The 24,774-nt window shown below is 35.7% G+C and overlaps 1 protein-coding gene across 1 annotated transcript in view; it reads right to left on the bottom strand.

Annotated features, from left to right (window-relative positions):
- The window catches only part of TRHDE (thyrotropin releasing hormone degrading enzyme), a 390,625-nt gene that overhangs the window by 171,753 nt on the left and 194,098 nt on the right, over positions 1–24,774 (bottom strand). The window contains exons 4-5 of the mRNA XM_043565049.1: positions 15,486–15,640; positions 12,615–12,728 (exon numbers count right to left, since the gene is read on the bottom strand). Of these exons, the coding sequence (XP_043420984.1) occupies positions 12,615–12,728; positions 15,486–15,640 (269 nt within the window). The remainder of the gene's footprint in view (positions 1–12,614; positions 12,729–15,485; positions 15,641–24,774) is intronic.

Here is a 24,774-nt window from a genome sequence, read left to right as displayed (position 1 = left end):
TCATATATTTTAAATCTCAATATCATTTTTAATTCAATGAATGAGTTCCTAATATAGATATAGAAACTGTTATAATCTTTCACAATTGGTCTGTTGACCTTCACTTCATAATTTTTTTGTTAAATTTGACCAGACTTTTATTATTGAACACCTCATAGATGCTATACTTGGGGTTAAATCCTGAGAAATGATGGCAAAATAAACAGTCTCTAACCTGATGAAGCATATTGTTTACTAAGGGAGATTTACTTCCTGTCCTTTGTTAGTTAACATGAACTAATTCCCTGCTCTTTCACATGTCATTTTAGGATCCTTTCCCTAGACTTTAAACTTCTGACAGACAATAGCTTCTTTAACTTTTTCCATAACCTTATCTCTATTTTGGCAGTAAGAATATTTTTCTCTATCTCTATTCCTAATTTTTTTTGACATGCTGATAAGACATTTCAGTAAAATCAAATTTGCCAATCTTCTCTGATACCCACACATTTGTTTCTCGCATCTATCACAAGGACTCTGTAATATTTTGCAGACACATTAATAATACGCTAATCAAGGCACTATAATATTTGATTGATAAAATGTAATTCAGAATATCTTTTAAATGCACACTGACTAATCATCTTAAACAGAATCACTTTCTGTTTAAATTCTAATGAAAACTTTCTTATACCATTCAGTCTGGAAGAATTCCAAGGATAAACCAATCACTGCCTAAAGTTATTAACATGGTTACCAAGTGGCTAATTCATTTTATGTTATTTTAATTTGTGAACTAAATAATAATTCAAATGACCTTAATTCTGTAATAAAATTCTTATTAACTTGATGAGTGAAATTTATTACACATTTTTGTACTTTAATTTCAGCATTTAGTGGTGTAAATGGTCAGTTCATCAAATAACCTAGCTTGATAAAACTTTATATTTGATGCCAGATCAAAGAAGTCTGTATTTTAGATGAAAATGAAAAGTATTACTTTTTTTCAAATTTGAAAGATTTAATAACCCATAACAACTCAAGACATATGGTATTTATGGCTCAGAAAGTTAACCAATTCAGAAAATTCCATATTTATTCCCAGATCTCAAAGTAAGCTACTATAATATTTATACTTTGATTGTGATATTTGTAAAAACATTTTCACCATTCAGAATGAAAAATCTGAACTAGCAATTCATTTATAAAGTGCAAAAATATTAAAATATTAGCATTCTAGCATCATTCAGAAATGGAATAGATGTATTCAAAAGTATTTTGTGAAGGCAATTTCTTTTCTCCTACTAATTTTTATGGTATTATTATTCAAAATAACTAATGACTCTATTGTGATCCTCATTTTATAGAAAGTCCACTGGCTTGCCCAAGTTTGCCTAAGAACTGGGTATTGAGGGGTGCCTGGGTGGCTCAGTAGATTGATCATCTGACTTCGGCTCAGGTTACAATCTTGTGGTTAGTGGGTTCCAGCCCCAAGTCGGACTCTGTGCTGACAGCTCAGAGCCTGGAGCCTGCTTCGGATTCTGTGTCTCCCTCTCTCTCTGCCTCTCCCCTACTCATGCTCTGTCTCTGTCTCCATCTCAAAAATAAACATTTTAAAACATTTTTTAATTAAAAAAAAGCACTAGGTACTGAACCTGGCCAATTTGGCTGTAGAGTCCATGCTCTTAGCCAATACACCACGTTCGCCAGAATTAGGGGAAATAATAGAGCAACTGTTTGTACGCACTCCACTGGAAACCATTCTCAAACTGAACTAAGACCCAATGGGCATAAAATAATGCTTCTGGTATAACCAGAGAGATAAATTATGGGCATTACTCAGACCTCATTGCTGGACCAACCATCAGCGCTAACCTAGTGATGAGATTCTTACAAAATTAATGGAGACTATTTAAGTATATTCAATAAGGACTGAGGTAGACGCAGATGGAAATTCTGTTCTTGAGTCTAGTTACAGCCAAGAAAATCAGACTTATCATCTTTGCTTAACGGTAGCAAATGTTGATCTGACCTAGAATGTTATTCACCCACTTCCATCAGCCACTAAGGCCAATGCTGAGATTGTGTGGCTAATTTCCACAATAGCCATGGTGTAGACATGCACCAAATCACACATCTACAAATGCACTAGCACACAAGGGTGCACATGTCTACTCGCAGGCTTCCCTATAGCTTTGGTTTGGTTTCTGATTCTACACAGAAGTTTATTTTTTTTTCTTTTTTAAAGTTTTAATTTTAATTCCAGCTAGTTAACATACAGTGTAATATTAATTTCAGGTGTACATTACAGTGATTCAACACTTCCATACATCATCCTGTGCTCATGACGACAAGTGCCCTCTCTCATCCCCATCACCCATTTCATCCATCCCCCTACCCACCTCCCCTCTGGTAATTACTATTTTTTAATATTGGATTCACAATATTTCCCCAAGAAGATAATTTTTGGACCATAAAGGTATTATCATTACACTTAAGTAGCTAAGAGTAACAATAATATTGGTGAAAATGATAGTAAAAACAACATTTTTTTTATTCTTGAAACTTTCCTGTGACAACAACAGCACAGGTATTTCATACACATTTTGAAGATGAAGAAAGAAACAAGATCACACAACTAGTAAAGCATCAAGAGTCAAAAATTTAATCCATGGAATAGGCAGAAAAAAGGAAGTGAACCTCATGCTAGGAAACTGTAAAGTAACATTACTCTGACGAAAATAACTTAACTAAATTGGTAAAAGAGATCTACAAGGATTTGATATTTCACACTCATCAGTGCATTCCCTGTCTCTAGTAGAGAAACTAGCAAAAAAAAGTGAGTATCCAATAAATGTTTGTTAAATAGTGAAACATGAATAAGTCAAGATAGATTAATCCCTTGAAATATTTTATCAATGAAGGGCCCAAAAATGTCAGCAAAATGTTTAGCAACAAATAGAAAAATGTTGTTTTGTTGTGAGAAGCCAAATTATTTTCAAGCCTGGGAAATGATATGGCTTATCAGCTCTCAAAAGAAGCCAACAATTCCAAGAAACTTCCTTATTATCTTAAAACTAAGCCAAAGCTTTATTTAAAGAGTTTTTATTTTTAATGAGTAATCTGCAATAGTGTATTATGTTTAAGATTCTTCAAATTGGACCATTCGTGTGGGTAGTTAGGAAGAGAATATAACTAATACCAAATTTTCCCTGATGGAGCACTTGACCTAACTTATCTTTAATCAGACAACTTGGGAAATAAATAATGTTTACTTATTTATTTTGAAATATTTGTTTATTTTTGTGATAAAGAAGAAAGAGAGAGAGGATCTGATGCAGGCTCTGTGCTGACAGCAGAAAGCCCGATGCGGGGCTTGAACTCACGAACCATGAGATCATGACCTGACCGAAGTCAGACACTTAACCAAATGAGCCACCCAGGCACCCCAGGAAATAAATAATATTTAAATGAAAATACCATACCACCATACCACCACACTACAACCAAAAGAAGAGAATTCTTCTCTATAAAGTACCTGTCTTCCAAGCAAACTTATAAAGCTTACACAAGGAACAGGACTCAAAGAAGAACTTGACTGAACAGAAAGATACTCAAAATCTAAATGAAAATAAATGGCTATCATAATAAGATAAGTCTAATTAACTATTAGAGAACATGTTTGGGCCATGTATATACAAATAATAATAGGTAGCTAAATGTTCTATGGTTCCATCATTTAGCTAATCCTCTAAGACTAACTGTGTTAAATTTTATTTTCCAAATGTATCTATGACCATGAACAGTCCCATTGAGGTTATGGAGCTGTGTTTTTGAGCTATTCCATAAACATAGCACTTCTGACAGAAGCATGATTGGTCAACTAAGTGCCAAAAAAAATCCTAAATTTATCCACACCTACTAACTGAAATCATTACACGAAAGATGGCATACTGTGTACACAAGAATCTGATAGACAGCAGCACCGTGCTAATAATACCATGAGGCTTGTTCCATAGAAATTAGCAAAACAAAGGCCTCATTTTAAGTGCTTGATAATTCTTTTAATTAGTTAATAAACAATATGTATGAAATGTATGACTGAATAATGGCAAACAAGTGGCAGCAATCCATCAAAGAAGTTTATATAAAATTATTGAGCTGGTACATCATTAACAGCACTCAAGAAAGGCATCACTGGACTATAAATAAAATCTGGAGAGTAGAAAATAAAATGATTAAAGGAATTAATTGGACACAGGTGTATCTAAAGTAGGTAAAGAAAGCATTCCACATATCTTAATTTTTAAGATAAATAGAACACTCGGGGCACCTTGGTGGCTCAGTCGGTTAAGCGTCCGACTTCGGCTCAGGTCATGCTCTCACTGTTCATGGGTTTGAGCCCTGTGTTGGGCTCTGTGCTGACAGCTCAGAGTCTGGAGCCTGCTTCCAATTCTGTCCCTCCCTTTCTCTCTGCCGCTTCCCCACTTGCAGTCTGCCTCTCTCTCTATCAAAAATAAACATTAAAAAAAGATAAATAAAACACAAATATGATAAAAGATGACACTCCAACCACTGGAAAGAATTCTATTTCATCAATCTGAGGGAAAGATAAAAAGCCAAAGATATAAATAGTTTCAGAAGGGGCTTTCTTCAATTTGTAATGGTAGATCCGTAGAGACTATTCAGCTCAATGCCAAAACATATTCTATCCCAAATCATGTTTTTGGAGTCACGGTTGAGAGGAACTGTCTGAGTGGTGCACTGCATGATGGTCTATCCGTTACCACACTCTTTAGACTCTTAGGAAAAATGCTACAAAGATGTATACTCTCAAGACACCTAGCAGAATGTCTTACTCTATTTCACAGTGAATTCTTATGTGTATTTAATCCTACACAGTAAATGCTACCTAAGTCTTTATTATTATAAGTGTTAATGGTATAATTGAGGCAAACTCTTCAACAACCTCAAACTATCTTATTACCTTTTTTTATTTTTTGGTTTTTTCTTTACCGGAAGCCCTTTTACATTTTTTAATTCAGATCACTTGAACTCATTACTTTCATTTCTCATGTTCTTGTCTAGTAACATCTGAACAGTGTTAAAGTAACCTTGATGAAAAGGAAAAAAAAAGGGTCTCATAAAGTGTTATGGACTGAGACAGTCACTCCTTGCTTAGAAATAAGTTGTGTTCTAATGTCTTTGAAAACATATAGCTGCCTGGTTAAAGATGATTAACAATTAGAAAATTAATAAATTACTTTTTGGTTGCTCTCTTAGTCCCCAGCCTTCACTTTTGGTCACATTTGTGTTAGAGAATTTTGCAAAGCAAATTCTTTTTAACAAATCTGGGAAAAGGCTGCATGATATCAAATGTTGAACAATTCATATATCGTAGGGAGATAAACACTTTTACTATTGGTGGTAAAAAGTACAGATTAAAAGTGGTATAATCTGCTATCATAAATAATGTATATTTGTGAACAATGACAGAAGAACATTTAATCATTTTGGTATAAATTTTAGGCATTATCAATTTTTTGGTTTATCAAGTGACACCTGACAAGTTTTAGTAAGTGGGAGTATTTTGCTTACAAACTACTCTTACTTGAGAAGAGAATGATTTTCCCTGCAATATTTCTAGATATGAAAAAGGATGGCCTTGCATTATTGTTAGGATCCAGGTGCAGAAGAATTTTCCTCTTAGAAAGTTCTAATCCTATCAATTTATTGGTTGCTTTTGAAATTCCTATGGATATGTAGAAAGATCTGACACCATGCCAACCTGAACATAGTCTTCAGAAGAAATACTTCATTCCAAAGGGAATGCTCATTTATCTTTTATTTCTAAGTTTAAAATATACAAAACCTGAAGCCCTCAGTGTCTTTCTGAACAAAATGACTTTGCTTTAAAGAAAATCCATTCTTTAAGAACATACATGAGCTTTCCATTTGCAGCTTTGTTTAAAATTTTTTAAACTCATATGGGAAAAAAATGTGAGGTAATGTGACTAGGAAAACCTCCCAGACTGGGGCACCTGGGTGGCTCAGTCAGTTAAGCATCTGACTTTGGCTCAGGTCATGATTTCACAGTTCATGGGTTTGAGCCCTGTGTCAGGCTCTGTGCTGACAGCTCAGAGTCTGGAGCCTGCTTCAGATTCCGTGTCTCCCTCTCTCTCTGCCCCTCCCCTACTTGTGCTCAGTTTCTCTCTCTCTCTCTCCCTATCTCTCTGTCTCTCTCTCTCCCTCTCTCTCAAAAATAAACATTAAAAAAAAAAACTTAAAAAAAAGGAAAACCTCCCAGATACCTACCTGAATATATAGAAGTATATGTGAGTATATATGAAAACTAAGGAATTATGGTTGTTTGTTTTCCCTTCCTAAAGATACAGTTCTAAATAGAAGTTGGTCTTCTATTAGAAGCAGTAAATGAAGCAGATTTACATTTTCTGAAACGTAACACACCTTGATAGCAAGCTCTTCAAAAGCTTCCATTTCCCTAACAATTGTGTAGCCAAAGTCTAGATTCTTATACAAGAACCACAGGTGTAAATAAAACAAAAGCACGAATGTAGTTGTAGTTTTATCTTCACAAATGCATTTGTGCCATAAAACTTCTAAATCAGTTAATGTATTTTAACAATCAACAAATGGCTGTTCGGTCTTTCATTCTTTTTGTGAAGAGATAACCTTAACGGGGCTACTAGCCCATCATTAAGATATTTCATAAAAAGCACAGAATTAGTCCTAAAATGAGAGAAAATGTAAACACAATTTGTTACTGTAGTAGCCTTAGTGGGAGCTATTTTACCATGTTAGTATAACAGGTGCAGTTCCTGTTTTCACTGTTGTTCCTGCTAGAAATTCTTAGGATCTCTTCAGTCACCACCCAGTTAGAATCCAAATCTCTGGCCTGCTTCTTAACACTGACATCCTCTTAGGATAAACCCAATTTGTACACTAGTTGAGTGTTAGTCTAATCCTCAATGCCCTGGGCATATACCCATTAGAACTCCTACATTTACTCAGAGTTCAGATATGGCATATGAGACCCTTCCCTTCAATGGCATCCACTACTATTCTCATTGCAGCTCTTACCTTCTCTGCATACTTTGTTTCTTCATTATAGGCCTATTTTCCACCAATGCCCCGAACTGTTCTGATCACGAATGCTCAGGAAAAAGCAACCCTTTCTCCCAGAAGAGAGGGCTATAGCTCCCCACTTATACTCAAATTAGAAAAAATAATAGTTTTTATTCTTTAAAACCAAAAGTCTATGTTTTCAGCAGAGAGATAAATTGCTTGCAGAAAGGGGAAGAATGGAAGAGTAAAAGGAAAGCAGGAGAAGTGGTTCATTTTGAAGGCTGTGGTCCCCCAAGAGACCCAGGTAGACACTACTTTCACTTTCCTTCTAGTCTTTCAATGTAAATGTCACTGCTAAGCTACTGAACAGGATCAAAAAGACCACAATCCCATGGAACTAGCCATAAGAAGCCATTAAATTTTTCACATGCAATATGTGTTAGTCATTTGAAAAAAGATACATCATAGACTAGTTGAAAACAATTGGATCATCTAACTTACTGACTTCTCAGGAGTAGAATATTATATGTGGATTTTGATCATAAGAGATAAACACAACTATATGGAAAATCATGAATATATATATATATGTGTGTGTGTGTGTGTGTGTGTGTACATTTATTTGGCATTCAGTATTTATAAAATAAGATTCTAAAATAAATATTTAATTCCCAAGTGATCTATCTCTGAACCCATAGCTCTCCTGGGAAAATATATTTTGATATTGATGAAGTATAGTACTAATATACAAACTACTGTTGAAACATATATTAACTAATTTGAAAAGCATGCAAAAGCATTTTTCCCTACAGACTTGAGAAATGAAGAGCTAAACAAATAAAATGTTAAGCAAAATCAAAATGTTTTCTCTCTGCCTTTCTATTTCCCCTCTCTGAATAGTAGAGTGTATGTTATTATTTAGAATGATGAAGCAGTATATCTTTACATTTAAACAGAAAAAAAAGCATTTTCAGTTCATCAGTGATTGTCTCAACATCTTTTTGAGTAAAAATAAAATAATTTAAAAAGTGAAGATAATTTTATTGCAATGCCTGTTAACTTTAGCAAGCAATTTTTGTTGGAGCACAGTAAAATGATACTGAGTCTAATGGCAGAATTCATTTTTACTATTTTAGTCCTGCCCATGATAGAGACAATTGAGAACACTTTGGAAGGTTTTGGGCAATACACTTTGAGATATCTTTAGTATTGAGTATAATGAAGTTTAGTTGCATGATTCTCCATTAATAGTTATCTTTATGCCCAGGTATGTGTCCTCATAAAAATTTAGGGAGAATTCCCAGAGTGCAGACTTTATCAGCGTACAGTTATTGCTGTGTGAAGCTCCAGAGAATCCCGATTCATTTAATAAAAGAACATAAACTCATGTTTAATAATTCTCATTATAACAGCACATCCTTACAATGTTATATGCAGGAAACTAAAGGGCATGCCTACAATATAGATACAGGCTATAATGAAAAATTAAGCAATATGCACAGGAGATACGATTTTGCCTGCATCAGCACCAGGTCTGTAGAATAAGGAGTCTTCATGGTAGCATTTTACTATGCATCCTTTTCTTGTACTAAAACTCGTTATCAAAGACTTTTTCAAATTAAAGTGATCGAGAATTATTGAAGAACAGTAACTGTGTTACATTGAAAGAGTCTTCCCGTTTCTTCATTTCCAGGAAACATAGTAAAATTTAATGTGACTACCATCAATATCATACTGTAACTTGATCCCTCCAATAATGTTGTCACTAACAGCCAAGTTTGATGAAATAGCATCAAGCAAAAAGACTACCTGCTGCCCCTGAAATGTATCCTTAGCCCTGAGCTGAAGAAGTTGCTTCTGATGATCTTGACACTTCTGTTTGATGAATGAAACATTATATAAGGCTTACGTTCCTATAGAATAATCCACGCTGCCAGTATAGATAAGAATTGATTTGGTGAGACTGAGTCCAGATACAAAGATTATAAAAATTATTTTGTAATCTGTACATAATTTTTATGAATCTAGGGTGTCAAAATAGATAACTGGGATTGGAAATGTTAGGGCATCTATACATAAAATCAATGCACTTTTCTAATGGAGCATTTATTTTCTAGGTACATGATGCCTACTCACATTTGTATAGTGGCTCATACATTTCAAAGACCTTGCAAGATATTTTATCTTCACAAAAATTCTGTGAGCCTGATAAGTCAGAACAATTGCCCCATTTTTCAAATGATAAGAGTCAGAGAAGTGAAACACTTTTCCTGGAATCTGAATTTCCCCTTTCCAATCCATTCCCCTGATCTCACATCAAAGGCCCACATCTGTAAAATGGTAAGCTTGATTAGTTTGTTGGGAACAAAACTATAATAATAGTTTTTATTCCATGTAGTGTTTCTAATATAAAAACTGATTACTTTTGTATCAGGAACTGGCTCTGAACACTCTCCTTTCTCTGTCTCTCTCTTTCTCTCTTTCTCTCACTAAGATTTTGCTAACAATTAAGCACGCTAATTTAGGTATACTGGCCTAAATCAGAACAAGAACTTCCTTAACAAGATTATGTAATTCTCAGTTTCTTTATTGATATTCCATTGAAGGTATATTGTCATAGCAATCACCCTAGCAAACTGAAATTGTATTTCAGTGCTTGATGAGACCTGGTGTCTAAAAATGATAAAAAGCACCGTTTTTGAGATTAGAGACAAAAGAGGTCAGCTTCCTGAATTTCTTTACTCCTAACACTAGCCTGACTTCTGATTTTTCTATTTTAGGCTAAGCTGTAGTAAAGCCCAAGCTTTGCACTCCTAGGTAAGCTTTTGTGCATATCACAATAGTATGAGTTACTGCTGACACAGCCGTCACTCTTTTTCTTTCTAGTATTTCTTCTAATCTTGCTGATGCCATTATGAAAAATAGTGCTGGCACAGCCTTTAAGTCACTTAATATCCTCTTATCTATGGGGCTAATTTATTCTTAAAATTTTGTTTTCAAAGAAGATATTAATGATATATGGAGGAGGAATTTATTTGTAGTTTCTTCTCATAGGCTTTTTGAATTGGGATTTTGAGATACTCTACAAACTAAATAAAGCTACTAAATAGCAAAAGCAATTAAAGATCAGACAGTATTTATAATCTTTACAATCTGAATAATAAAGAGACATGATAATAAGACCCGTTCCTCCTCCCTTTTGCCCAATTAATTGTAATGGAGTTTATTCTTTCATTTCTTAGTTTAATAAGGTGAGCCTTCTATATCACTGTATTTATGTCATCATTAATACCTGTCTCTTTTTTTAATGTTTTTTAATTTTTTTAATGTTTATTTATTTTTTAAGAGAGAGAGACAGAGTGTGAGCAGGGGAGGAGCAGAGAGAAAGAGGGAGACACAGAGTCTAAAGCAGGCTCTGGGCTCTGAGCTATCAACACACACCCTGATGCGGAGCTCGAATTCAGGAGCTGTGAGATCATGACCTGAGCCAAAGACGGATGTTTAACCCACTAAGCCACCCATGCACCCCTAATTCCCGTCTCTTAATTATAAAATATGGATTTATAAGAAATAAAATCTTGTATCTTACCATCCCAAGTTTTTATACTTCTAGTTCATGGTCTATATTCTATTAAGGACAAAGTCCCAGGTGGGTTATTTATACCTGATACTCATTTTCAATACCTCTTATAAATATGTTCTCTAGAAGGCCTGCATTTATAACTTAACTGATAAAAATGATGAAAGAATACAAAAAAAAATTACTCAAAGACAAAATCCAGTATAAAGACATTGAAACTTGGGATATATTGCCATGCTAAAGCCATCAAAAGCTGTCAGGTTTCAGCCCATGTATAATTCTGTTGATTACTTTTTAATCCAAGACGCATTTTTCATAGTGATGAATAGAAGGGATTTTATGATAGATAGCTGAATGAATTTTAAAAAAAGAAAGCTTACCTATATGAGTAGCATGTCACTTGTAATGAGGTCATTTTTTAAATATTGAAACATAATGAAATTATAAATCAGTAACAATCCACAGCATAATAAAAATTAAATGAAAATTTTAAACAAAGTTGATTGAAACTCAGCTAAAAATCAAGATATTTTAGGGCTATTTTGGGAGTATTTTCAAAATCCTTAAACATTTCAATTTCAAAGTATCACATTTGTTAAAAGAATAAATAATTCTTTTTCTACAAAGTCCTTTAAAAGCATTTTCAATTTTTTCAATGTCATGATAAAACCATTCAAGTAAGATTCTTAAAATTGTATCATATATGCATACATACCTAGATACAGAAGGCTAAGTAAAATTATCTCATTATTTAATCAAATGAACCATGTTGCTTTTATAAAATAAGGTCAAAACTGCATGAACATAATTAAAACATATCGATATGGTATTACTATTATCACATTTCCTCTGGGAGATATGTGATTTTTTTAACTCGGCAGAAGTTGATTAAATTTATGGTAGAGAAGTTATATAAAGACTTATAGACATCTTCATATTTCATCATGGTTTAAATATTCCTCAAATCATACTTATGGCAGATAATTAGACAATCACTTATTATTAATAATTTAAACATCAAAAAAGAGCAGTGTCAAATAAATATGTGTTATCACCAATGCTGCGTCACGGGTGAAATATGAGCTTCTGGAAGTTAATGAATGTTAGTCCTTTGCAACTTTTACACAGTATCACTTAAACTAAATTTAAAATTCAAGTTCCAAAACAACATAAACCCTGGGTTTCATTTAAAAATAAGATAGCCACTTACTGATTAATAAAAACATATACAGAATGAAAACCTTATATTAAAAGATATATAAAAACCACACCTTCCCTCCACTTTTTCTTTTAGGATGTTCTGGAAACATTACTATTTAAGGGACAACAAATCCTACTTCAGGTTCAGACATATGGGTATATTCTTAGAGTACAGGTGTAATGTGCATAACTCTTCATGAAGTTAATGAAGCAAGTGACTTAGCAAGTCATTTAATCTTAAGTATTATATCTTAAATAACCATAATGTATTTTGTAAATAAGCAAATAAATAAGCAATTATTTTAGCTAAGCTTTCGTCACAATGAAGAAATAGTAAGGTCTCATTTTTCTATGTATTGAAATATTTTATATACTTAAAATACTACATGTTAATTATTGTTACCTTCTTGATATTAAAGGATAATTTTCCTTTGTTATCAAATGCAACAATCTAAAAGATGTCTAATAAGAAAAGCTGTAGGGGCGCCCAGTCAGTTGAGCATCCAACTTCGGCTCCGGTCATGATCTCACAGTTCAGTGAGACATAACCAGTCAGACTCTATTCAGTTCTAATAAGTAAAACAGAACTCTTTTGGAATACTTCAAATTTAATTTAAATTTAAATTTAAATTTTGGTCACTTTTTCTTTAGTGGACGTTCGATTTTCAGATGGTATTTTCAATTACCCCTAATGATAATATAGGCCCAATGTAACAACAGATCAACCTTTCACTAGGAATTCCAAACAACTAAAGAAAAATGCACATACCATGTTCCAGCCAGGGTAGAGGTAGTCCGTACCAACAAATTCAAAGTAGTGAGCAAAACCTTCCTTCAGCCACACATCTTCCCACCACACAGGAGTCACGAGGTCACCAAACCACTGGAATTGAAAAATGAATGAGCATCATATAAAATCAAATTTATCCCAGAATTATTTTACCTAAAATTAAGTGTATTAAACTATGATTACCATAACTGGAATTCATTCCCCGATTGATCTTACGATCTTAAAATGTATTTTGGCAAGAATAGTTATTGATTTATTCAACTGCTTGGGTGACATTAGTTTTTTTATAAATTCATTAATGGAAGAACAAAAAATATAAGGATTAAAGAATACAAAAAGAATATTTACACTGGAGAAGAAAGAACTCAGGAGAAAAAACTGATGACTGTTATTTTCAAATATTTGAAGGCCTAGCATGTAGAAGAGGAAATGACTTGTATCCTGTGGCCCTATGAGGACATTAGGACTAATGGATGGAAATCCAGGTTGGTAGATGTCTGCTGAAAATACAGGAGACCCTCTAACTGAATGAGATGGCCAAAGACAGAACGTATTGCCTTAAGCAGTGAGTGACTCAGCACAGAAGGTATTGAAGCATTGCCTTCCCGTAGCATAGGCAACTCAGAGAAGACACTGGTTGATTGAAGGAGCTACGGTCTTTCATGATGCTTCACACTTCACTCTCCACGATCTTATGATATAAAGGGGTCAGACCAGAAAAATCTCTAAGATCCCATCATGAAAAATAGTGTTGTCATTTTTAATTGTTGTTTTGGTTAGATCGTGATATGTCAGTCTGAAATCCTTGCTTAGGTCAGCAAAAAGTTAAAGAAATTCTTCTTTTTTTTTTTTTTTTTTCCTTAGGAACAGAACCAAAAACGTTACATGCCCAGAACTATCCTAAAGACTCTGGATTGAATGATGAAAAATCAGAAAAGTCTCTTCTCATGCAGCTGGTGCTTTACTGTAGAGACAGGGGGGATGAGGTAAGACACAAAATAAAAAATATACAAGCAAATGAACAACACAGTTTCAGATCCTAATAAAATGATAGCAATCAGGGAGAAGCCACTTTAGATTGTAAAAGCAGAAATATTCTCTCCAAGCCGGTGACATTTGAGCTCAGATTTTAATGATAAGAATGAGCCAGTCTCGAGAAAACCTCGGGAAGAAGTGTAAGCAACACTTAGTATGAAGACCCTAAGTGGGAATGAGATATTTAAGAAACGGAAGGAGGAGGCAGACGATATCAGATCGGGTACAGCTTGAGGAGCTCCAGTAAAGAGCTTCGTGACTGAATGTTTCAATATTATAATAAAGTGTCAGTCACTCAAGAGGATCTCTAATTGAAATACAAATAAGAGATAACATTGAATAAATTGATGACCATAAAGTAATTTTTATTCTTGATCAAAATGCAGATTTCTCCTCTAAATTGAAAGCCTGTTTTAAGAATTGTGACAATACATAGGTGGGGAGAGAGGGTAGTGTAGAAAATAATTTGGTAATGATAGTGGAAATTCTGTGTTTCTCCCGGCTTCTGGTCCATTTCCTCATGTAAATAGCCTGGCGCTACTAAGCTATAACAAGAAAGTAACTCAGAATGTGGAATAAATGAAATCCAATTCTAGGAACAAAGATAACATCATCAATGTGCTCTTATTTCAACAGAACTATATAAGTAATTTTTTCTAGGAATGTGCAAAAAGGAAACCCCTTATGCCTCCAAGAATTATATTTCACTGGAAACCATTCTCTTTAGCACAGTTGAGGAACCCCAATTATCGGTGCAATGGATCCCCTTAAATCTCTGAGGCAAGGAACACATGCCCAACCTGGGCAACATGACAGGTACAAACATCTTACAGGTTCATTTGCAAAAGGCTGGCATTGAGGTAAATGGTCCTATGGTCTGGACCAATTTATCATGAAGTCATTGTTCACATATTAGCATTAAGAAGTTCACTTTCTTCTGCTGACAGCATTTTCCACATAGTTCCTTCTTAAGTTTTCCAAGCTTTTTAAAAGTATTTTAGGTTATAACAAATTGAAGCCATACAGTATCACAATGAGATTTCTAGTGTTTTAACTTAAAACTATCTATAGTTACCAGGACAGGTATTGCTTTCTATTAGCATGAACATTTATTTCCAATTTGTTTTTTTTTTTTTACTAGAATCAAGATTCAAATAAGCGTTGCAAAATCCCTGTAATACCTTCCCCTCATTGTAAGAAAGTGCATAAAATCAAAATGAAATTAATTTTATCTCAGCTCCACTACAAAGTTGGCTAATTTACATATGAATTTCTAAACATGCCAAGACAAAAAAATATCAATCATTTGAGAACAAAGAGTGTATGGCTGAGTTAGTGAAAGACTTCCTAAGTGTCTGTGTGATGGGAAAAAGGGAATAACAAATTGATTTCAGCAAAAGCAAATTTTGACGCGTACACAAAACTCAGCTGCATCTTGCAGCAATGCAATAAATCACTGCCACTACTGCACTTACCATGTATACACACCAATAATCACAAGAAAATAAAGCAAGGTTGACAAGGAATCGTGACTGGGTGGGGTCTCCAAAGAGGCTTCTGGGTGGCAGTGCTATCTCACTCCTCAACTAAACTGAAGGACAGTTGTTTATTCAATACGATCAGTGTGTTTTCTTTGGTTTGTGCTGTCATCTGAGGAAAATGGCATATCATCCAAAAACAACTACACAGTGCTCTCTATATAATTAAAACTTAATTGGGAGGAAAATAATTTAGCTCCTCATCTAAGTATCTGAAAATCGTTCTGCATTCTCAATAGTTTCCAATTATACTTACACCTGATCCTTTTTCTCATACCTGGTGACATATCTCATGAACAATGACCATGGTGACATCCAGTAAATAAGAAATAGATGAAACACTGGGATCCAGCAGTATTCTTTGTTCCACAAAAATACTTAGTCCCCAGTTCTCCATAGCAGCGTACGGGTGCTTAGGCACAGCTAAAAGATCTAGAAATAGAATAAAACAATTCCAAAGGCTTTAACAAACACACCGGATTCTAAATTCATATCCTAAAAAAGTCCAGAAATCCTAATGAAAAGGAATATTTGCTCTTTCTCGGTAATTTTTTTTTTCTAAATTAAACTACCTGCCATTTCTACATGACAGCAGAAATATAGGCTATCACCGTAAATGCTGGCCATATCCATTCATCACAGTTCATTTTCAGACCCAGTGCTGGAGGAGGCTGGAAGTATCGGCACCATTATTGATGGGCCCATCCTAATAAGTTTCAGGGAGTCAAGGAAACCAAATGCAGCAGAAATCTACAGAGTCAAAAGGCATCGTGCCTTCCAACGAAAATACATTCAGCTCAATGCAGTGAATACTAGACTCTTACTCTTACCCCAATTTTTTTTTGAGAGAAAACATCTTAGATCAGTTTAAAAATGTGGCCTGTCATTGTTCTAATTGTTGAGATCCTCCTTTATTTTTTGAGTCTGTTAAAAATAAAATCTCACATGCAAATAGAGCTTATAGAGAAAACTGTAATAGTGGACGTAGTGGCAAAAGGACTAGTGAGGGAACCCGCAGGCTTTGGTTCTGGCCCTGCCGTGCACCATTAACTAGATCTATGACATCGGTAAATCACTTAATTTCTCGAGACCCCAATTCCCTCACCTATAAAATAAGGTTATTGGCCTTCATTATCTCTAAAATCCCTTCCAGCTCCAAAGATCTATGATCAGATGATTCTAAGATGTGTGCTTGTTTTAAAAGGCTGTAGAGGTATTATCAACTTCTGGTTAAGGTGACACAATAAGTTCATGTTTTGATGTACTCCCTCGGCTCCAAACACACAGCAATGATAAATAAAATATTAAAAGAGAAAACTAAAAAATATCTCCAGGCTTGAAAATAAATCTCTTCATGGATCAGAAATGGTACAGAAATGCAAAGCAGTGATCGCATGTGAAGCCACAGTCCTGCTGGGTTCTGGCTCCAGGGGCAGGCAGTGGCAGCTGGGAATTGGCTCTAGCAGGACCCACCAGAGCCAAAGGGACCTAAGCCAAGCTGACTGCATGATGCCAGGGGTAGAGGTAGGGTATGCATGCTCATAAGGGCTGTAAATAGCTGGTGCTCACTGCTTCTTGGGAAAGCTAGCAAGTGGCAGAGTCAGGATTCAAACCCAGGCAGCCTGACTCCAGGGCCTTGCTTTTAACCACAATGATGCAATATTTTCAGTCTCTGACCCAAAAGTTCTACTTCCCAATAATCTAGAGTAACTCCCTAGGGTGTCGAGAAGAAAAAATAAATTGGTTCAAGAATGTTTGCTGCAGTATTGTTTTTAAGAGTGAAAAGGGAAAACTAAATGCCTTTCACCAAGATAGTGGACAAAGAAACTGTAAAATAGTTAATATAAAGGAATACTACATAGCAATTGACATGAACGAGCTTACCACTAGATCTTATACTATATAGATCAACACGGATAATCTGAAAAACATAATGTTGAGGGAACAAGTAGACTTGTTGACAAGTAGACAAGGTGTAGAATGACCCTTACCATAAACTACTTAAAAATAAGCAGAATGAATACCATATGTTGTAAACAGACACTCCCACATGCACACACATACCCAGACAGATAGTAGTGGTAAAGTGCACATACAATCACAAACATATAGGAATGATAAACACCGAATTCAGAATCATGATTGCTTCAGGAAAGAAAGGGGGAAAAGGGTCTGCAGAATGGTCTTTAGGTTCCTGGACCCCATTTCAACCCGGGGTTGAGGAGGATTCCCACACCACCAAGCAATTTTGGACCCCAGGATATATGAGAATTCAACTCGGTTCTGCCACTATCTACCCAGAGATAGCATCAGATTCCACAAATGAAGGGTGTGGTCCTACAAGACTGTCCTTTCCTCCCCACTTAAGATGCCAGTCACAAGCCCAGGTTGTCACCTGTACTTCTGACTGAGGTTCCCATGACTTCTTCTTTAGGTCTGATTAATTTGCTAGAGAGGTACACAGAACTCCGAGAAACATTTTTACTTACTAGATTACTGGTTTATTATAAAAGGATATAACTCAGGAACAACCAGATGGAAGTGACGCATAGGGCAAGATATGAGAAAAGGGTGTGAAGCTTCCATGCCCTCTTAGAGTGCACCATTCTCCCTACATCTTTACCTGATTACTACCAGGGAGCTATCTGAACTCTAACGCTTGGGGTTTTTACAGAGACTTTGTTACATAGACACAATTGACCAAATCATTGGCCATTGGCAATGGACCTCACCCTCCAGCCCTTCTCCCCTCCCAGGAGGAGGTTAAAGGGTAGGGCTAAAAGTTCCACTCCAGCATCCTGGGGTCAGCTCCACCGGAGACCAGCCCCCATCCTTAGGGTTCAAAATTCACCTCACTAACATAACAAAGACACTAACATTAACTTGTATTAACATAACAAAGACTCTCAACCCTTAGGAAATTCCAAGGGTTTTGGAAACTAAATCAAAAATCTTATAGGAAGACTAAATACATTTGAGAAATATATGTCAAATATATATGAGAAATACATTTTTGATCATTCAGATAACCAAATACATATTTCTTATAAATCACAGTATTGCAGATGGCCACAAAAGGGATTTCAAATCTGTTTTTAATATTATTTTTTAAAAACAAGTGATAGGTACATAGATATTATTTATAATATTATTGTTTCTTTTCAGTATGCTTTAAATATTTCATAATAAGAAAAAGAATAAAATGGTCAGCAGTCTTATAATATAGTTGATTGTATTTATTCATCATTTCAATGAACATCTCATCATTTGCTGTGTCCTTAAGTCTGAGATGTATATTAAAATAAATCAATATGATCCCTGTATCCACTACATTTTAATCTAAGAATGGAGACATGAAAGCGTAATCCGAGAAACAGAGAATAAAAAGTGCTGTGAGAGAAAGAAAAACGTCTGGTTGGAGAGGTTCTTGAAAGAGCATTTGAGTGGGACATCCAAAGACAAATAGGATTTCAACAGGCAGTCAGAGGTACTCTATGCATTCATTGACACAAGTATTTATTCAACAACTCTTTTGCTCAATACAAGAACTGTTCTGTCCTTCAAGCTCCTTACTCCCTGCTCTAATGGAACTTATGTGGGTGTGTGCAGGAAGAGGAGGTCAATTAACAAAGAGTAAATGAACAAAACAAATTCAGTGAATGCTAAGCTCTACAAAGAAAATGCAATAGAGTAAGACAGTGATTGACTGATGGGCTGAGTGTAGCATGGTCAAGGCCAACCTCCTAAAGTAATCACAGTTCACCTGAGGTGTGAATGAAGGTAGAAGCCAGCTATCCAAAGACTTGTAGAAGTGTGTTCTAAGACACAACAAATGTAAGGGTTCTAAGGAGGGAATGAGATGAATATATTGGATAAACAGAAAGGTCAGTGAGGCTGAAGGACGTAAAGGAGAGGAACAAACTGCAAACACATAACAAATAGATCTTCTACTTAAGATTTTAACATGAGACCTTCCCTAAATATGACCAAACTAGGCAAAAAAACAACACTGTGTCGGCTCTGCCACCAGCAATGGCAATAGCAGTAGCACATCTGGTGTCATTTACTTGAAGGAGCATGTGGACTTATGAATGATCCTTTGGAACAACGCCTGTTGAAAACAGAGGCATTTCTATATGCTGGAGTCCTCCAAGAGTTGAGAGTAGTCAGGTGTCCAAAAGTAAGTGAGCATATCAGGCCACAGCCTGGAATTTGGATTGCCTCAAATGGCACAGAAAGAGGACTCCAGACATGAGCCAGATGCAGAGTGTAGGATTTGTGATAAAGAGGAAGGTATGCTTAGGGGGCAGTCATCAGACAGCAAATGCCTAACTAGCAGCGTTAAGAGGGTGCAGTGAGGAGCCAGTGAAAGGTTGGTGTCAAAGATGCCAGCACTGGTGACCCAAACAGGCAACTGGTTCCCACTGGTTTCCGGAGGTCTGAGGGCACAGAAGTCATAATGGGTAATGAGGCTATACAACAGCCACACAAGAACTCTTAAGCAAATGGAGCTAGACTCAGAAAAAGTGAATGAGGACAGAGTAAGGCACAGAAGGATCCGGAACAGGAGGCAGCTCCTCAGACACAGAAAGGTTTTATAATAGACATAGGGAATTGTGTCTGTGGATAGCAGAAAGGGAGAAAAGCAAATCTAAAAAATTTAGATGATGCTACTACACACATAATAACCTTATAACAAAATACCAAAGAAACTTGGATTTTGTTCTATACCTTTATACCTGCTCTGCTCTATACCTTTATGTTAAGGAATCTTAATATTTCTATATTTGTATATAGTTTTATATTGTGAAAGATTTATATTTTAGGAATACCTTCATGAAGCATATATCCATATACACAGTGATACACAAATGCTCTTAACAGTTTTAATTCCAATAGCCAAAAACTAGAAATAAATCAAATGTCTATCAACAGGTGAATGGGTAAAGTGTAGTATATCCATATAACAAAATTCCATTCAGCAATAAAAAGAACGATCATTACATGTAGCAAAGTTGAATCCCAAAATAGTTATATTGAGTAAAAAGAAAGAATATATATATATATATATATATATATATATATATATGCAGCATGAATCATACATTTATTTGAAATCCTGGAAAATGACAAACGTATAGTGTCAAAAAGCAGACCAGTGGTCTCCTGGGGAAGAAAACGGGAGATGTTAAGACTGCAACAGGAAACTTTTAGAAGTAAAGGATATGTTCATTAGGGTGATGATTTCATGGGTATATACATATCTTAAAACATCAAGCTGTACTCTTTAAATATGTGCAGTTTACTGCATGTCAATAAAACTCAAACTGTTTAAAAGAAAGTACCTTCATGAAGTGAAATATTCTTCTGCTTAACTTTGAAGTTGTTAAGATGTATTCACAATGAATTACATTATTTCAATTTTTGCAAAAATAAATTTGTCATGAGGCTATAGCCATTAAAATGTGCAACATCCTCTTTAATATGCCTTGAAAACAGAAGAAAATTCAAATGTTTCAGAATCTAATTTACTTGGAAATTCAAAGAAAATCCAGGATAAAATTATGCATAGTACTCTGTTTCCAATTAATTACTACAGTTTTAAAAACTATAGGCAGATAGCAAATATTCATATAATACTAGTGAATGCAATTACATAAATTAACATAAAAATCTGACTTTATCTGCTTGCTCCCTTGAGTGTTCTATAATTTGCCTTCTACCTTTAACACTGCGTTGCAACAGCTCCTGCTAACTAAAATCACAAAATCTCATGGAGACTTCTCAGTTCTTATTTGATATTGTTGAGAATTATCATAGTGTGGATTAGAATCTGTTATAACTGTATATCCATGTTTCTCCTCCACTTCTGAGATTAGCCTATATTCTTGGTTTGTTTTGTCTTTTTATTTTCTGGTCATCCTCTGATTTTAAAAATCAAAGTTCCTAGGATTTCCATCTGTAGGTTTTTTTGTTATTGTTGCTTAACCCATTCTACCAGTTTTCTTTGAGTGTTCTCACCTACTCCAATGTCCTCTGTCACCTCCCACATGCCCAGAAGCTTTCTTTGAGCTCCAGAGGAAAATATGGAAGCACCTTTGTGGTAGACTGTTATTTGATAGCCCCCAGTGTACTATTTCTTCTGGAACAGACCCCTTCCATTAATCTGGCTTAAACCTAAAGATAACCTTGCAACTTCCTCTTCTGCTTTCTAAAGGGAAGCCAATAACCACGAAAATGTCCTATGCCCCTGACAAAACTATGTTAAGAGGAACACTGAAACTATGTGGAAAGGTCCAAAGAATCACCAAACAGGGTCTAATAACACATACAAATCAAAATACAGTCTCCAGCATTAGTGGCAGTGTTCTGATGTATAACTTTGTAAATATCTACATTAATGTACTCTAAATTATTAAATAACCACTAGCAAAAAAAGTGTTCAATATCAGGCCTCTCCTCTACGCCACAGTCAGATTATGGGCTCACAGATCATCATCAGCTGTCATCTAGAATAAGATGTATTGGTCTTAGCTCTGGGCATATCAAAGCCCTGGCTCTAGTCTAGTGTCCTTCAGCTCAGATACTTTCTGCTACAAGATCAAGTTCAAACTCCATGTTCTAAAAGTAAGAGGAGTAGAGGAGATACCATGTGAAACATAACCTCTATATACTTGTCCATTGCCTTGCTCTCTCTTGACACTTTCTCTTTTGCCTAAGCCAGACTCCCTAAAGTCCTGGCTCTCCTCAGCAATATTTCTTCACCAGCCAATTTCTGCCTTCTATTGTCCTTACCCAAACTTGTCAATTCATTTTGCATTTGCCATCCATTTATTTATCTAAATATTTTGAGAGTAGTAAGAGAGTCCCTGCTAAAGATCAGAACTCAGAATGACCCAGACTTCAAACTTGAGCCCGAAAAAGGATAGAAAATTCTGGAAGATAAGAGATTAAATACCAAAGAAACTCAGTGAACATCACCTGGGTAGCCAATCCCTCCATACCTAAGCAGAGGACACAGCTGTTGCCAAGCCACGGGTATGAGCAGAGGATGTGGCTCCTTCCTTACAGAGCAACACTGGTCCCTGGTTGGTTGTGAGATTTTCTGCTCAGAAAATCTAAAGTGCCAGACATTAATCCTAGAAGTTTTGGTCTCACAATAGGGAGAAAATCCATAAGGATTTCTCATGGGAGTAACTAATCTTTCTTATTTTCCCTGTACCTGCAGTATATTTCCTCCATTCATCCATTCATTCACAAAGTTTGTTGAGTCCTTACTGTGCCTCAGGAGAGGAGTCTAAGAGTGACTGGGCTCCCATGGAGCTCATATTCTAGCCTCAGGGCTAAAGGTGGGGTAGGAAGACAAAAAATGCTCAGATTAGTAAATAAACATGCATATGAGATTAGGATTGGCACTATGATGAAAGTGACACAGAGGATGTTAAAGAATAATGGGGTTCAGGGGAGGATACTTCCTGGTCAGAGTGACTGATGAGGAAAAGCCTCTCTGGAAAGATAGCATCTAAGCTGGAACACCAACCCAACTGAACTTTACATCCATAAAAGCAGGTCATTTTTTATTTCAATTGCTGCATTTCTAGAGCCTAGCACAGTGCCAAGAACATGGCTGGTGTTCTAGAATATATTGCAAGATAAATGAATAGTTTTCCTTGTTTTGACAATGCTGAATATATAGCTTACAACTTGTTTTGTTGGTATCACAAACCAGATACATAACCATTACCAATACCCATCCAAAAAGAGAATTAAATTCTGCAGTTCTGGTGAACAGTCCTGTGGTTCTCTGCCACGTGAAGTGCTCTACTGCTCCTTTAAACTCCTCTACCAAGGAGTACCCAGATACCCTCTTTCCAGGTTCGCAGAAGCATTCTGAACTCTGCCCAGGTCCTTCCAACCCAAGTCCCTCTTGCTCTAAAATCCCCAACTTCTGGGGTGGCTCAGTCAGTTAAGTGCCTGACTCTTGATTAAGTTCAGGTCATGATCTCATGGTCATGAGATCCAGCCCCAAGTGGGGCTCCATGCTGAGCATGGAGCCTGCTTTGGATTCTCTCATTCTCTCCCCTTGCTGCTCCCCATCACACTTATATGCACATGGTCACTCTCTCACCCGCTCTCTCTCAAAAACAAAAACAAAAGCAAAAACAAAAACAAAACAAAACAAAAAACACATCACCTTTTAAATTGCTTCACATCACCTTTTAAATTGCACCCCCAATACTGTCTTCCAAGTCTCCCCTAGCAGCATCTCAATCCCAATGCAAGTTATCTGTTCAGCTCTGCTGCCCAGGCCTTCTTGGCAGAAAGCAGTGAACATAATAGTTAAACATCGGACCTGTGGAGTCCACACGGTCTGGAATCGAAATCCGGGTTTAACGCTTACAAGCTGTGGGACTTGGATCAAATTGTTTAATCTCTTCCAGTTTCTGTTTTCTTATTGATACAATGGGGATATTAATGGTAACTTCCTTTTAGGTTGTTGTGAAGATTCAATGAAATGGTCCATGTAAATCACTTAGTCTTAAGTACAAAACATAATAAATCAATGCTATCACTGGTTGGGATCTTTCCAGTTCATCCCAACCTTGGGGAATTGAATGTATCACAGGATTTAGCTTAGAAGAGGAGGAACCTTTTCTTTGAAAAAGATGAATTGTTGGCTAATAGGTTACATGAGGCATTTTAGTTTCTGATTTGAGATTTTATATTATGATGTAAAGCAATACAGGACCTATCTAAGAATGAAAAAACAAGAAAACAAACTGGATCATAAGACATTTCCATATTATCATTCAGGGATGCTAAATAAGTTTTAAAGATATAGCAGGTAAAAACAAATGTTATATTTTAATTTTGGCCTGACTATAGCACTTGCTCAAGATACTATTTATATATGCATTTATGCTTAAGTAAAAAATATAACTCCTTGTTCTGACAATTACCATATGTGGCTACTGGAAATATATGTTGCATTCGAAATAGTAATATAAACAAGATAAAATTCATAGAAGGCATCTATTCCTGGTATCATAAAATGAGACCAACTTTTTTTCTTCTTTCCAAGTGCAAATTCTGAAGTTTGTTTGTTTTTTACTCAAAAACCGGTAAGGTTCCAAATGGCTGTTTTTAAGTTCACCTGACAAAGAAGAGGACAAAATATATCCCTGGATACATTTCCACCAAATTTAAGAGTGAATCAGCCCTTCAAAGCTTAAAACAAAACACACTTTCTCCCAATGGACTTTATTTTTTTTTAATGTTTATTTATTTATCTATTTTGAGAGAGAGAGAGAGTGCATGTGATTGGGGGGGGGGGGGACAGAGAGAGGGAGAAAGAGAGAATCCTAAGGAGGCTCTGAGCTGAGTTCCACATGGGGCTCTATCTCACAACCATGAGATCATGACCTGGACTGAAATCAAGAGTGGAACGCTGAGCCATCTGAGCCACCCAGGTACCCTTCTCCCAATGGACTTTGTATTGAGTTATCTTTCTATCAAAAAAAGGCTAGTTTCCACTATACATTTTGGCCTATAACAGAATTTTCATC

This window comes from Prionailurus bengalensis, chromosome B4 (genome assembly GCF_016509475.1).
Source record: "Prionailurus bengalensis isolate Pbe53 chromosome B4, Fcat_Pben_1.1_paternal_pri, whole genome shotgun sequence".
NCBI lineage: Eukaryota > Metazoa > Chordata > Mammalia > Carnivora > Felidae > Prionailurus > Prionailurus bengalensis.
The sequence above is the reverse complement of the archived record's forward strand: the minus strand, read 5'-3'. Positions and strand labels throughout refer to the sequence as shown.